This window comes from Panthera uncia, chromosome A2, assembly GCF_023721935.1.
Source record: "Panthera uncia isolate 11264 chromosome A2, Puncia_PCG_1.0, whole genome shotgun sequence".
In the NCBI taxonomy this organism is placed as follows: domain Eukaryota; kingdom Metazoa; phylum Chordata; class Mammalia; order Carnivora; family Felidae; genus Panthera; species Panthera uncia.
Genome location: NC_064816.1, coordinates 28624776 through 28639661, shown reverse-complemented (window position 1 = coordinate 28639661; position 14886 = coordinate 28624776). Strand labels below are relative to the sequence as shown.

The 14886-nt window shown below is 42.3% G+C and overlaps 1 protein-coding gene across 13 annotated transcripts in view; it reads left to right on the top strand.

The window, feature by feature from the left end:
• The window catches only part of CADPS (calcium dependent secretion activator), a 477475-nt gene extending 462996 nt beyond the window's left edge, over positions 1 to 14479 (top strand). For all 13 annotated transcript variants that reach the window (XM_049642654.1, XM_049642655.1, XM_049642657.1 and 10 more), the window contains 2 exons: positions 9812 to 9916; positions 13204 to 14479. In XM_049642654.1, the coding sequence (XP_049498611.1) occupies positions 9812 to 9916; positions 13204 to 13383 (285 nt within the window). In that variant the 3' untranslated portion in view covers positions 13384 to 14479. The remainder of the gene's footprint in view (positions 1 to 9811; positions 9917 to 13203) is intronic.
• The last annotated feature ends 407 nt before the right edge of the window (positions 14480 to 14886 follow it).

Sequence of the window (14886 nt, the reverse complement as noted above, 5' to 3'; positions counted from 1 at the left end):
TGATCATTCACTTGAAATGTCGGTGCTAGAGACACTTGTTGCTGGATATTTCTCCACATTTCAGGTTTAAAGTTGAAATTTTGTCTTGCAAAGGTTATAGCTTATTTCAATAAAAAGAATATTAAGGTAATATTTAGGCCTTTTCAGAGGAGGTTAAAATAATGTTGCTCCCAAATGCTAAATTCTATACATGTTCCTATTGAAGATTCAACTGTTTTAAACAGTGACAACTTAAATCAAGCTTAAAAAAAAATTGTTTCACTGCACTATATCCTCGCTATGAGAAGGCAGTACAGCAAAGAGTAGGTGAATGGTCTTAGGACTAGGTTGTGGGTAAATATGGGTCTTGGAGCCTTGGTTTCAACAAGGTACTTCTGACTTCTCCATCAGTCTGGATTGCATCAGACTTTGGGGCCAGGTAATCCAGAGTTTAGTACCTTGAAGAGCCACAGCAGTAAGACAGCTTTACAAAGACCTCAATGAAATGGGTTTTTAGACATCCAAAGAATTATATAGTTTTTAAAAAGCAACAACAACAACAACTCCACTAAAAAGGACTTTTGAGACAGCCTGGAAGTTCATTCTGATTACCCAAATCCTCTACTTCGATGTCTGTTTATTTTTTGGTGTCTCTGTGCTTTTTTTAGCTGAGCGTCCTGAAGCGGGGACTGGGAAATACCCATTTCTAGGTACGGTTGTTTTGGTGAATCAAATCCTGAATTACAGTAACACTCGAGTAAAGCAAAAGATGATGCCTTTCAACTACGTACCCATTTTTCAAAGCACTCAGATGATCTGCCCTTTAGGAAGTGTGGCTTCAGCCCTTGGGGAACTTTGACAAATCTTGAAATTTGCATGCGGGTGCTTACTGCTTTGCCCATTCGGCATACATGGCTTGAATGTGCCAAGGTTTCTTTACCAGACCCTCTCTGAATCTGGAATAGAACACTGAATACAACAAGATCCCTGGCAATCCTCAGACCTGAGAGACCCACGGGGCTGTGGAATTGTGGCTTGGGTTAACAAAGCTATGGGTACTTGGTAGAAGTGTAAAGAAACCCTGGATGATGCTTTTCACATGCTCTTAAATTACCCATATTGTAAGGAAGAAATATGCACTGAAAGCTTCAAACGTAAAATATTTCATTACAGTATTTCAATACAGCAGTTTAAATAGGTTGCGGGTTTTTTCCCCCTAACTAATAATAACACCCTTTTGTCACAAAAAGCAAAGTGAAGAACTTAGTCACATGGGTGTGGTCAAAGTATTATCTTCCTCTTTGACTCATTGCCAACAAACAGAATGCCCTTCCTTCTTGAGACACTCGAGGCAAGGTGCTGAGGCAATTTCTCTGAAGCGTGGCTCTGTGGAGTTGGAGAAAGGGTACTTTCCAAAGAAAAAATTAAAACCTTCCAGCATTCATTATGCTTCTTCAGCCCAGAAATACAGGATGGTTATCAAGAGGTTACACATTGTCTGTTTACACAGACATTTTTAGAAGAACGGAAGTTTCTCAGAATGCTTTGTGCAACCCTACAGAGCTTGCACTTAGAAAGATTCCTTATTTGTGACGCAGGGTGTGATGGCGTGGCTGTGGTATTAACAGCTAACATTGTAGTATGTGCCTGGCACTGTGGTAAGTCCTCCAGACCTATTAACTCTTTTAATCCCCAGAGCAACCCTAAGTAGTTGTTATTACAGCCCCCATTTAGCAGAGGAGGAAACCGAGGCTCGGAGGGGTTAAGGGACTTACCAAGATTCAAACACAAGAAAGCCCGGTTCACGTCCATTCTCTTAGCCACTAGGCTGCACTGCCTCTCAGCCTCCTATGCTCCGGCTCTTGCTAGCTCCCAGATCACTTCTCCGAGTCTCAGTTTCCTCCCCTGTGAAACGAGACTACAAGTGATAAGAGAAATTCAACTGTTGAGAAGTTAGCCACAGACTGCCCAGGCTTTTAGTGCTGTGTCTGCCCAGCATATATGGCTTGACCATGCTGGTTTCAAAGGAAATATGCATTTAGAAATGAACTAACAATAGAACTCCAATCCTTTTAGATTTCAGCTATCATTTATCCTAGGATATATTAGAGTGAGTCACAAATTTTTAATACAAGAAGGTGTGTGAAGTTTCTGCGTGGTGGTTATTGTACCTTAGGCCCAATACCGTAATTTCAAAAAGAGCTCATTTTTACAATATTGGGCGAAATATTACCCTCAGTTATAGGCATGGGACAACATGTCTTGTTTGGCATGTGTATATATGCGTATATGTTTTACTTAAAGCGAGACACTACTGTATGCATGTTATACTTCAGTACGATGCTTTTGTAGCGTTTATTTATTTTGAGAGAGAGAGAGAGAGAGAGAGAGCGAGAGAGAGAGAGAGAGAGAGAGAGAGCACACGCAGAGCCTGACTCAGGGCTTAATCTCACAAACCGTGAGATCATGGCCTGAGCCGAGATCAGGAGTCGGACATTTAACCAACTAAGCCCACCCAGGTGCCCCAATCAAATTTTTCTTTAAAGAGAAAAGCGACAGAGGAAGAACTGAGTTTTGCGCTAGACTGTTTTCATTGGCTTTGGGACTCTGCCTAAAATTGTTTCTTCTATAACATTTTCTGATGGTGCCCTCTTCAATTTCACGTGAAACCAAATTTCCCCAAGGCTCTACTATTTTACTGTCCCTACTCACCGAAGACTTTAAAGTTTATGATGTATAATTTTTCAGCACTGAAATTGTAATCAGTGTTATAACTTTTGTATCTCCAAACTCTTAAGAAACTTGTATCTCCAAACTCTTAAGAAAATTCGATACATTGTGATAAAGGTAACTTTGCTAATTGTATTTCACCTTGGAAACTCAACCTGCCCACCGTGAGAACTTTCTCCCAGTAGCATTTGCTGAGTTACTAACCTAAAAGAAAAGAAGAAGAGATCAGATAGGGCTACAAAGGAGAAGAAAAAAAAAATACATGGATTCTAGCTAAGAAATGGCATGGCCTCATTCCCATACAGCTTTTTCTAATCATTTCCATTAAGTTTCAGCAGTGATGGTCTCTCTTAGTCCTTTAAGGTTGTTGAGTGGTTTTCCCACATTCTGCTTAGCAATGTTCCAAGCTCACAAAAAGTAGAATCTTTTCACTACCAAGTCAAGCTCAGGTTCTGAGGGAAACAGGTTCAACAACATTATCCTACCCACACCCTTCTCCTTTGAGAGTTTTGGAGCTGAATGGCTTTGCTGAGGAGACACCTAGAACTGGAGTTGTCTCTCTATAAACAAACCATTACGTTTTTTAATTATTGAGTTGAATGGGACAGCTCATACAGATGTCGTGGTAAATAACCAACCTGAAGCCTCTCCTACCACGTACTGATGCTTTGTGACCCCAGAGTACTTATTTAATTTCCTCCTCTACAAATGAGGCTGTTAATAGTGTCAGCCTCTTAAGAGTTCAACTCAATGACTGAATGATAAACTGCTTGTAGAATGCTGTGCATAGCACTTGGACATCGTAAAGGCTCGGTGTTCCCTGCGTAGGTAACTACAGGTTTCCCTTGCTATCCGAAAATAGAGTTCCTGTGAAAACCTTCCTGAACTGGAATGGTGTAAAGAAACACCATTTAGTTTGTATGGAAAACTTTTTGAGCATTCTCAGACCTAAACCATAACCTTTTTTAGGCTTTTCTTTTTTCTTTAATCCTCTTTTCATGTTTATTTATTTATTTTGAGAGAGCAGGACAGAGAGAGCATGAGCAGGGGCAGAGAGAGAGAGAGAGGGAGAAAGAGAATCCCAGGCAGGCTCCAAGCTGCCAGGGCAGAGCCCAATGTGGGGCTTCATTCCACAGTCTGCGAGATCATGACCTGAGCCCAACTGAAGAGTCAGACGCTTAACCGACTGAGCCTCCCAGGCGCCCCAAGGCTCTTCTAGTACCTTAGGACACATCTGGCTGAAGGATGCATAGAATAAATGGAGACAAGGCACAGATGCTCACAGAGGCAAGTCAGACCTGTGGCAGCTTGAGACTGAGATGCTGAGTATAGTTCCCGCGGAAGGAGTTTGGTGGGGCCACTCTCCCTGCCTGGGGTACATGCTCCCTGTATAACAATTCATTGCAACACAAACCCAGAACGCTGCTTTTGCTTTTTGCCTTTTCTCATTAAAGCCAAAGTCCTCTTCCAATTTCTTTCTGATAGCAAAAACGGGTGCTAATGTAGGTCTTTCGTAAAAGGGAAGTGGCCTAAGGCAAACTTTGGAGAAGTGGGGGATGGATACCTATACTTTTGTTCATTGTGCCCGTGTGTGTGTGTGTGTGTGTGTGTGTGTGTTGGCGAATCGTGTGCGAAATAGTACTTCATTTAAGACAGTAGACTCCAACGTCTTATACGCAGTCCGGTGTGATAGGGGGTTGCTTAAGTGAAGGACATACATTAATTGCCCTTGTGATTAGTGCGAAGGGAAGCACACTGAAGAGTTTTCCGTTGGGCCTCTGTTCCTTGTTGTCATTGCCCCTCACGTGATACGTGGGTAGCTCGGAAAACAAACGAATCATTAACAGTGAGGTCTCTTTAGGACATCAAATTAACATCAAGACGGGGAATGCCAGTTTCAAAGGCAATACATATTTAGAGATGATCTAACAATAGAACTCAGATCCTCATCCGTGTAGGAATTTAGACTCGTCCAGGTGGCCCTGAGGGCGGCAGAGGTAAAGCAACATAAAGCCACGCCACCATATAATCACACCCTTGCTTGCTGATTAGGGACTATCCCAATCTAAAGTGGAAGTCCGAACCTTCTATTGGCCAGCGAGGTGTGAATTATTCATTTTTGCTCTCAATCCTGCAGCGTTTCCTGGTGGTAAAATTTCCCCGGGGAACAGTGAACCCAAGGGCAGAGACTAGGAAGAGGTGAATGAGTCACCTCTCGGTTGTAAAATTTAAGGGGGAGTCCAAAAATATAGTAGTCAAGGTCAAAAATATTTTAATGCATCTTTAAAAAATCAAAACCGAGGCAAATAATCCAGGATGAATGAAATATCAGAATATTAAAGACAATATCCATGGATCCTGCATGGGCAAGACCCCGCCTCACTAGCCTCCCCCTAATCCTGGCTATCGTGCACCCCAATATTACAGAAGGGACGTTGTGTATAAGGATTTCTCTGCACGAAGTCAGTGTGTTTACAGGGCACAATACCTGAGTATATCTGCATGTTAATTAAGCTCCTACTAGAAATGAATCAAGAAAATTCCTTTGTGTTGTATATGGAAAGGACAGCTTTATGTTTCTGTGTGTAATAATAGTCACGATATTTTATTGAGTGTTTAGTATGTGACAGTCATTCTCCTGGTCACTTTACATAATTGTCTCTTTTAACGCTCACAGTAATCCTATGAAGTAGGTACTGGTTTTAACTCCAAGAGGAGACTGAGGGTCAGAGAGTTAAGTAGCTTGTTTGAAGGTTATCCAGCTAATAAGTAGCCAACCCAAGCTGAAGCTGTACTTTATCCACACAAAGTTGAAAAATCACTCGTTATTTGTCCGAATCCTTTTAATCCGTTATTAAATCTAGGTCAGTATAGTTTAAAATGTGCTTTATGCACCCAAGGATGCTTGTATGGGTTTGGGTGATGATCTACCACTGAACAACTTTACGGTGGAATTGCGAAGATGGAGTTTGTGTCCTGTAAGACTTAGACACGCAATTCCAGAGGTGCTCTAGGACGAGCAGTGTTTTCCACCACCACAGGGTTTCTGTGTTCACTTGCTCTCTCCTTTCTCCCTTGTTCTGTGGCATTTCTTAGTGTGAGAAAAAGACAGAGAAGCACGGGCTGATAATGGTGATGGTGATGGAGAGGTTAGTGATGGTGGTGATGACGGCAGGAACTAACGTTAATTGAAACCTTAATAAGTACCAAGTACTGTGCTGAGAGCCTTACTAGGATTACTTCCTCTCACCCTCAAAAAGACCATGAAAGGCTGATGAATCCCCATTTTCTGAAGAGGAAACTGAGTCTTTGAAACCATAAGTAATCTGCCCTAGATTACAAAACCAGGGAAAAGACGAGTAAGGCCTATGTTCTTAATGACTACACTGTAGAAAGGAAGAAGAAAGACGAACAGGCAGAGTCTCCGATCAGCCTTCCGGGTCCTCCTAACTAGAACTTTCAGATCCGGTTGCAACTCCTAGAGGAGTCCCCAGTTTTCCCAGGGACTTCCTTTAGATGGGAAACCTTTTGGGTTTTAGCTCCAAAACCTCCACATAATTATCCCCTTTCTTTTAAAGGGGCCCTGGGTACTAGGATTTTATTTCTCTAGTGCATTTTTAGGATTAAGGTGACCTTATTTAGGGAGTTCCCAATGAATACACCTGAACTAAGGGGAGGCTGGCAAAGGAGTCGCGATTATCCTTACTTAGTCCATGTTGTCAGTTCACGACTTTATTCTTAAGGGTTTAGAGTGCATTTTACCAAAATTTTAGTGTCCCGGGGTTAGGATATTTCTGGAAAAGGCACATCTGAACCCAAGATGAAACAAAATAGGAGGCCTTAAAATGTGTTATTTCCTCTTTTGAAGAATCATAACCAATCTGCTTTATTAGCATCAATCTCAAATAACGCAAACCTGAGTAATAAGGACCACGCGAGGACAAGCAGGAACCCAGATACCCAGCAATGGGCTGGTAAGCGTGTAACAACTGGCTTTCTGGGAGGGAGAATGCCCTGGCTTGTGGTGTTTGCCAATTTCCACGGTGTAAAAACTCCCACCAAGGCCTATTTCTAGCTGTCAATGTGATATCCTGAATATGGAGTTGGAAAGAGGTGCTCCAAACCGACTCTCATGACCGGCACACTATTGTACCATCCTCGGGAGGAGTAATTAGACGATCAGCTGTTTCAGTGCAGTGCCTAATCCTGAAGAACTGCCTCTTCTGAACTCACTAGCTGTGTGACCTTGCTCAAGTCGCTTCACCTCTCTGGGCCTCTGTTTCGTCCTGTACAGACGATAATACGGAAGCTGTTTTTCACCTCTAACATTTTAAAGTTCTAGAAGGCAGTGACTCCTGCTTTCTCCGACATCCAAATGCCTTTAAGCGCCTTTCTGGAAAACCAAGTTAGCGCTGTGCTGTATCCAACTTCATCTACTGAGCATAAGGTTTGGAAAGGAGTGACTTACTCCCTTTTGCCTCTTTAAATGCGTAGCCAATGGGGCATCATACATTTTTTACACTTCTTTTGCTAGATGTGAGATCCAGGAGGAAAGGCATGGATGTTCCAGGGCTTTGCTTGTTCTCCTGGGGTGGGAATCTGCAAGCGTGACACGCTGAGCCATCGCTGTATGCATTTCCTACCTCCCTATGCTTTCAGCAGCAGAGACAGAGTATTGAGAGTATTCTACCTTTTTACTTTTGTTTTTATTGTTTGCTCTCTAAAAGCCATTTGACAAGAATGGGAATCACCCATACAAAATGAGGACGGGGGTGGGGAGGGTGGGGAGGGTCGTTATTTTTTTTTTTCCCCCCTGAAAGGTGGCACGTCTCTCAGCAAAGAGAAAAAGGCATGTTGCACAAGGCTTGCTGGCAGTGATAGAAGCCAGCGCCGGTTTGCCTGTTGTCACAGCCAAAGCAAAATGCCACCTCTGCCTAGGAGCCAGAGTGCCACATTCCTCTTTTGTGTCCCTGAGATGCACCCGTCATGTGGCCCTGGATGTGTAGGTTTGGCCAGGAGGTCCCCATGTTCTTCGAAGGTCATCTTCCAACCCCAGGAGGTACAGGAGAGAGGGGAGCAATGCTCCTGACTCTCAAATTACATTATTTGAGTCCCCAGATTGCATGTCAGATAAAGCCAGCAAATGGCATTTGAGGGCTGAGGTGAACACAAGAGAGCCCCCCACTTGCTGAGAGTAAGGTAGGGCTGCAGAAACACCAGGAACCTGGTGATATTTCTGTCTCCAGACCCCTTCTTAACAAACCCAGATGCAGTGACAGCAAAAGCTCCAGAATCCCAAGGCAGGAGGTGCCAAAAACACTCCCCAATAATCACTGCCTCTCCCCTCCCCCCCCCCCCCCCCCCCCGCCAAAAAAAAAGTTTCAGTAAGATATTCTCACTCCTAGAGGGGAAAACCTGTCCACGCCTGAAGCAGCTTGACCCCGGGCGAACCCCCCTCCTACATGGAGTGAACTGTGAATCTCAAGGGAAAAAATCCCCACCCCCCACCCCGCCTGCTCCCTGGGGAGGGACAGAAGGTTCCTAAAACTGACGGTTTCGCCTCCATGATCTTTAAAAGAGCAGAAGTTGGCTGTGAGGCTGCAATACCGCCTTGATTGGGGTAGTGTGGTCTCTGTTTGCGGCTGGGCTCCAAAGAGAGCCACAATTGGCTCTGATGAGGAAGGAGCCTAGAAATGAAAGATTGCAAAGAGGGCTTCTGAACGCCATGGCTGAGACTGTGTCGTTTCTTACAAGGTGAAACTTGGCAGTTCTACCTTGCGAGTAAAAACCCAAATTAATTTTTTTTAAAAGAAATTAAGTCAGAAACAAGGCTTCAGAAAAACTGTGAGTGTTAGGCATAAACTGATTTTGGATGATCTTTAGGTGAGAAAGGGTGGAGTTTACCATCAGAAACATGTTTTTATTTATGCTTTTCAAATCCCCACTGGTGCGCAGTGTGTGCGCGTGTGCTTGTGCGCGCGCACGTGTGTGCGTGTGTGTGTGTGCGTGCGCGCGCGCGCGTGTGTGTGTGTGTGTGTTAGCATGAGAGCACGCGTCGCCTCGGTTCTGTAACTACTCTTTTTCTTACATGTTTGCTGTGCACAGTTCATATAGATGCCCTATAAATAAATATATAGGTCCATCCACACCTTTTCATTTTATTTGTAAATTGTTTGGTATAAGCGGCAATGCGTAATGAAACCTGGTGAAGTTTAAAAGATTAGATTTTTTTTCATACTGACACTTCATAACACTGTTCATATGTCTCTGAGTGAGATTTATGAATATATGAGCAGTACTGCAAAATTATACCGCACCAGAGACTTCCTGCACCACAGGGGTGGCAGTCTAAAGTGACACAGCTTCAAGCATTTTTCACAGACAAGAAGCAAAATTTAACCCCCTTAAGGGGAAGTATGATTTCAACAGCTTGAAATGAGCTCATTTGTAGATGTTTTTTTTCTCTCATCTTCCATAATTTTTTGGTGTTAAGATTAAAACAGATTGCACAGCCAACGTAAGGGCATATATGCTGCCCAGAGTGTAATTTGGCCCTTAAAGAGAAACCTTCATTGTCTCTATCCCAATGCCAATAGGGTCACTGAAGGTAAACTTCACATTCAATTCGTAAGGCTCTCAGCCGGATTCCCAGAATTGTCCTAAGCAGACAGGGTCTGGGTTTTTTCAAAAGGTAAGTAGCAGGTGACATCCGTTTGTCCAGTGGAGAAGCCCCATCTCCCTGGGCATCTGAAATGGTGGCATTAGGAAATAGACAGTGACTTGAATCTCAACTGAGTGAAACTAACCAACAAAAAGGAGAATCAGAAGAGCAAAAGATGGTCTATAGGAATCGATCGTATAGGAGATGTCTGTAGCGGGAGAGTTCTGTGTTAGATGCTAAGTCCGAACCCATTTCTTTCAGGCCGATCTGGTACCTTGTGATTTTGTGTCAGTTAATGTTCACGATGTCTATGCTCTCCAGTTCTCTTTAACCGTTTAGTTTCTCCTTGGAACAGAGCAGGTGCTCAAACGTGGCCTGTTCCCTCTACTCTTTGAATGCTTCGTGATGTGTTGGCTGGAGAACTTTTGTCTCTTTTTTCAGCAATGGTACAACAGCTCCATGAACGTGATCTGCACCTGGTTGACAGACCGGATGGACTTACAGCTTCACATTTATCAATTGAAAACACTAATTAGGATGGTAAAGGTAAAAGAAAAAATAATTATTCTTTTTTGCAAATAGCTTACTGAAATACATTTCATTGTCAAGCTGCAGAACTTCCTTAGCACAAAGAATATTGGTTTGCATAGAAAACAAGACGATTTCTAAAATAGCATCTCAGGCAAGAAAAACCTCTGAAATCACTTTGGGATGCATGCTTAATTTATTACTCAGACATCAAAGGAAAAATTAATAAAAAGGAATTTGACATTTTATCCAGGCCAGAAAAATACTTTATGTATCTGTCATGCAAAAATACTGCAGCGGCCATCGTGCCCTGTGCATTAGACTTTCAAAAGCTGGCTTTTGGTACCATTATGCTAATCACATCAATTACCAATTTCATTTATGGTTTAATTAAATAAAATTTTGCCACAATTAATGTAATAGAAATATTTACCTCCAGCTCTTTCTAAATATGTCCTGTGATCATTATCAGGATGCAAATCATTATTGTTCTCATAGTTAATTGAACTAGTTTCTCTTACAATGCGTGTATACAGTCAAATGGAAAGGATCACAAAGGTGAGATAACATACCCTGAAAGTAGCTTTTTTCCCTGTTCTTGTGTGTGTGCCTTGGACTAATGATAATTATTTCAGCGTGAAATCTCAGTGGTTTACATGAAATAATAAGATCACAGAAGGGGGTAAATACGTTTTTGATCATTTCAGTTTCCATTTGATGCTTCACCATAGAGGGTTTTAAACACTCAGATGCAAAAATCTCATTCAAAGCACAGAGTGTCTGTAAAAATATTTTAATAATAAAACCTAGCTGAATTTCTATTTCTTAGCAGTTTTCCAGAAGTCCCCCCCACCGCCCAGCCCCAGCTCTACCCCCTAGCCCCTCAGCCCCCCACCCCCCACCCCCGCCCTATTTCTTAGTCTCTTTAGGATTAGCACCATTTCATTGAAGGTGTTCTTCCACCCCAGTGCTGACTTAAAACCAATTACTGTTCCGTTGAGTGTAATTAAAGAGAATTATTATCATCTACATTTGATCTTACAAAGCGTCTGCCCAGGGAAGGTTACCGACAGCCGTGTACTACAGCTCTTAAAAGAAATGTATGCACTCGGAGTATAGACCCAGCCTAATTTTCATATTTTTAAAAGTTCACTTCCTGAAGGCAAGCTCACTAGCCATTGCCTCAGCACTTAAATTCCATTTCCCGGGCATAAGTACTCTTCTTTGGGGGAATTTTTTTTTTGACACTGACTGGGTGGACATGAAAAGAAGAGATTAATTTTAATATTTTAAAATACCTTCCCATGACTGATATTAGTGAATCTATGTTGGGAATATTGGAATTAGCACTATTTAATTAAGGAAAAAATGTAAGTCCGAGAGGAGGCTTATTCTTAGCCTTCTGCCAAAAAAAAAACCCCAAAACAGAGACGTGAACCACAGGGAAGGGACACAAATGTCACTGCCAAAAGAACTCCCTCACTTTTGCCAGAGATAGGCCCAGCAAAACTTGTGTCGCTGCACAGAGGTGTGAAGCACAATTCACAAGCACCTTCACCAGAGGCCTCTTCACCGAGCACCTTAACCAGAGGCCTCCTTCTCTGAGACGAATTTCCAAAGATAGTTGGCTTTCTTTCCTGCCTTCCCATCCACTCCCTTCATCCATCCGTTCATTGATTATTCACCAAGCATTTATTCACTCATCCAACAGTGGATAAATATTAGTTGAGCTCCTCCTTCTGTTACAAGATGGAGAATTTAAAAATGACTGGATACAGTCCCTGTTTGTAGGCGTCTAGAGTTGAGTTGGGGAATGCCGCTCTGGAATTTGAATAAAGGGGAGAATATCCAGCTGCTTTCTACCTTTCTTTTTCCCATCATATTCTGGCACCAATTAGATTATCCTAAGTGGAAAGAGAACAAACAATTGAAAAGTACAAAAAAAAAAAAAAAAAAGTGAATCTTCTGGATACCTGGTCTACACCATGCCTAGAATTTACTCAGCCTCCTACCCTTTCCCATCAAGATGAAGACAATTCAGGTAGCTACCTAGCTACCTAGGAGAGCCTTGCAGCTTGACCCATAATTAGGAGGACCTTTTAACTAAGTGTCAAAGTGGAAAGGGGGACACACGGTCATCCTATCCATAATCTGATATTAGCGGACTTCACTGAGCTGAGCCTCATTCACTAGTTAACTCTGCGGTCATTACAACATGTAACCTTCAAGAGGGGTTGACACTGTGATTGTTGATAATATGATTCATTAGATGGATGACAAGAAAAGGAAGTCACAAACAGGAGTGCACTGAAGGGTAACATTCCTCCTCATGCTCCTTCAGCATATCAATGCTGTCCCATATCAATGGAAGAAACACACGGCAGAATCAGTAGCTGAAATGATATGCAGTGTGATGAGAAAAGTTGTTAGAGAGAGACCTTTCTCCAAAAAAAAATGTTAAGAAGTAGACAACAGCCAGATGCTTCTGGTCATGTTCAATTAACGCTAAGGGATTTCTAGAAAAAAACAGTCCCTGGGATACCTCAGGAAATCCAAGAGAGATCGCCTGAAGGAACAAAGAAAGACTTTGTGGTACAGTAATACCAAGCCATTGTTCTTGAAAAAGAGCCAAATTTCTTCCCCGAGACCATGAAGTTGTGAACGGAATAGATACGCTTCTTTCCCAAGGAGATAAGAAATGAATCACATGCCTGCAACATATTGATGAGGCATTAGCACTCCGTCTCCCCATAATTGTTGCTGCCCGTAATAGGTTTCATATACCAACATGCATATGTCTGTCTTGTGAATGAGACAGAGGGATGTGCCGTTACGAGCCTCAAAAATATTAAAGACCAGACTGCAAAGGAAATCACAAAATATCATAATCGCTTGATCCATTATTTATGTGTTATGGCCCCTTACACAGTCTATCATATTATATAATACACCAACCTAAGAGAAAGAACCAGGACCCCCCCCCCAAAAAAAAAAAAAACACCAAAATGAATCAAAACAATTATGGAACATTTCCCTTTATGGAACTGAATAAACACAAGCTTATGTTCTTTGCTTTGTCTCAGCTAATACAGTTTATCCTGCCACAATTTCTCATTTTCTGTCATTCAGAGAATCTCAGTTTTCAGTACAAGTGAAATCTGAGTACGGTGGCTTTTCATTTGACAATGCATTAAGTGAGACACTGAGCTGAAGGTCAGCGTTCTCACACCCACACATGCTTTGTGCCCTTTCCCTCCCTTCGTGGAGATGAGATCTCGCTTATCACTGATCTTTTCCCTCCTTAGAAAACCTATAGAGATTTCCGATTGCAAGGGGTCCTGGACTCGACCTTAAACAGCAAGACCTATGAAACCATCCGGAACCGGCTCACTGTGGAGGAAGCCACTGCATCAGTGAGCGAGGGTGGGGGCCTGCAGGGGATCAGCATGAAGGACAGCGACGAGGAAGACGAGGAAGATGACTAGAAGGCTAGGGCCTGGAGTCCTTTGGGACAAAGTCCTGTAATCAATGCATGTCCTTAGTCTGTTAGTTAACCCCAGTAGGGAATTTTCTGTCAACTACCATGCCCATGAGATGTTTACAATACAATTGCCATTTTAGCTATGTGGTACCAAGATTAGCAAATGACCTTCCACCCCACTGATTTCCTGATTCCATGTCTGTATGTTTACAAGCAATATGGAGCACCATTCTTTAAAAACTGTTCATGGAGAATACATAGTCCAACTGCTAGGTGTGTTCCTGTTCTCAGCAAAGTTAAATGATGCTTCATTAATATACTGTGTATGCACTGATGGTAAACGGATGTGAGGGCGAGTACACCAAGTATTTCACTTCTCTGTTTCGCGTTATGTGGATGCCAGTTATTTAAACGAGTACAATAAATTAACGTAAGACACATAGATCTGCTTTGGTTTTTGGAAAACAAAGGCAAGCCTCCAGCAAGCCACCTTTTTGGTTCTTTGTGTTCCCCCGAAACTAAAAACTGAACCCCTGTTTTCCTTGTTAACTCATCCTTTCACGGATCCATGTAGTTAGCCAAAAAACAAACAAACAAACAAAAAAAGGCGGCTAGATACCAATGGATTGATCTTGTCATTTGCCATGGCAAGGGTGATCCTCCCATGAGCAAACACCAAGCACAGTTCAGAGCAACTGTCATCTGTCCAAGTTTATCCTCTTAAACGTCACATTTTGCTTTTATGTTTCGATAACCGTGTATGTAAAAAACCTGAATATTTAAATTACAACCCTAGACTATAAATGTGTTTATAATAAGATATGGATATTTCCTTCAGTAGATTGTCACCATAATTTAAAATATTTTGTTCCACACTGGTTTTTATATCTGTCATGTACATTGCATTTTGGTCTGTAACTGCATGACCCCGGGGTCCTCTGCAGAGCAGTTTCTTTCTGTGTAGTGAATCCATCTTGCTTTTGCCTTATATAAAGCCTACAGTTATGAAAGTGTGGAAGACTGTGGCTTCTCAATAAATAACCATTCAATGTCCTCAGAACACGCCTCCGAGTCTTTTTTCCTCTGTCTTTTTGGAAAGCCAGAACCGAAACACACACAAACCGGCAGAGGAGGTCAAGAACAAGCAAGAGGTCACTTCCTTGAAACTCTTGGAGGGGTGGTTTTCAAATGCTTGTCTCCACAAAAGGCAGCCCAAAGTCCCACTGAGTCAGACTCCACTCATTCAGAACAGTGGGCATTTGGACATGTTGGGCAGATTATGCTTCCATTACAGGATAAATAAGGGTCTGCTAAGCAAGAGAGGAGTGTAAACGAGAGAAATGTTTCTCCTGTACGAAAAGAAGGCCAACAAACTGTTTTTAAGCGCTACTTTAACAGCAGTGTTTGCATCCAAACAAAGCGTGTGCCAATTATATACGATTCTTATAGATTTGTTAAAGCATCTCACAAGATTCTCTAAGATATGGAGCACTCTTCTTGCCCCCCA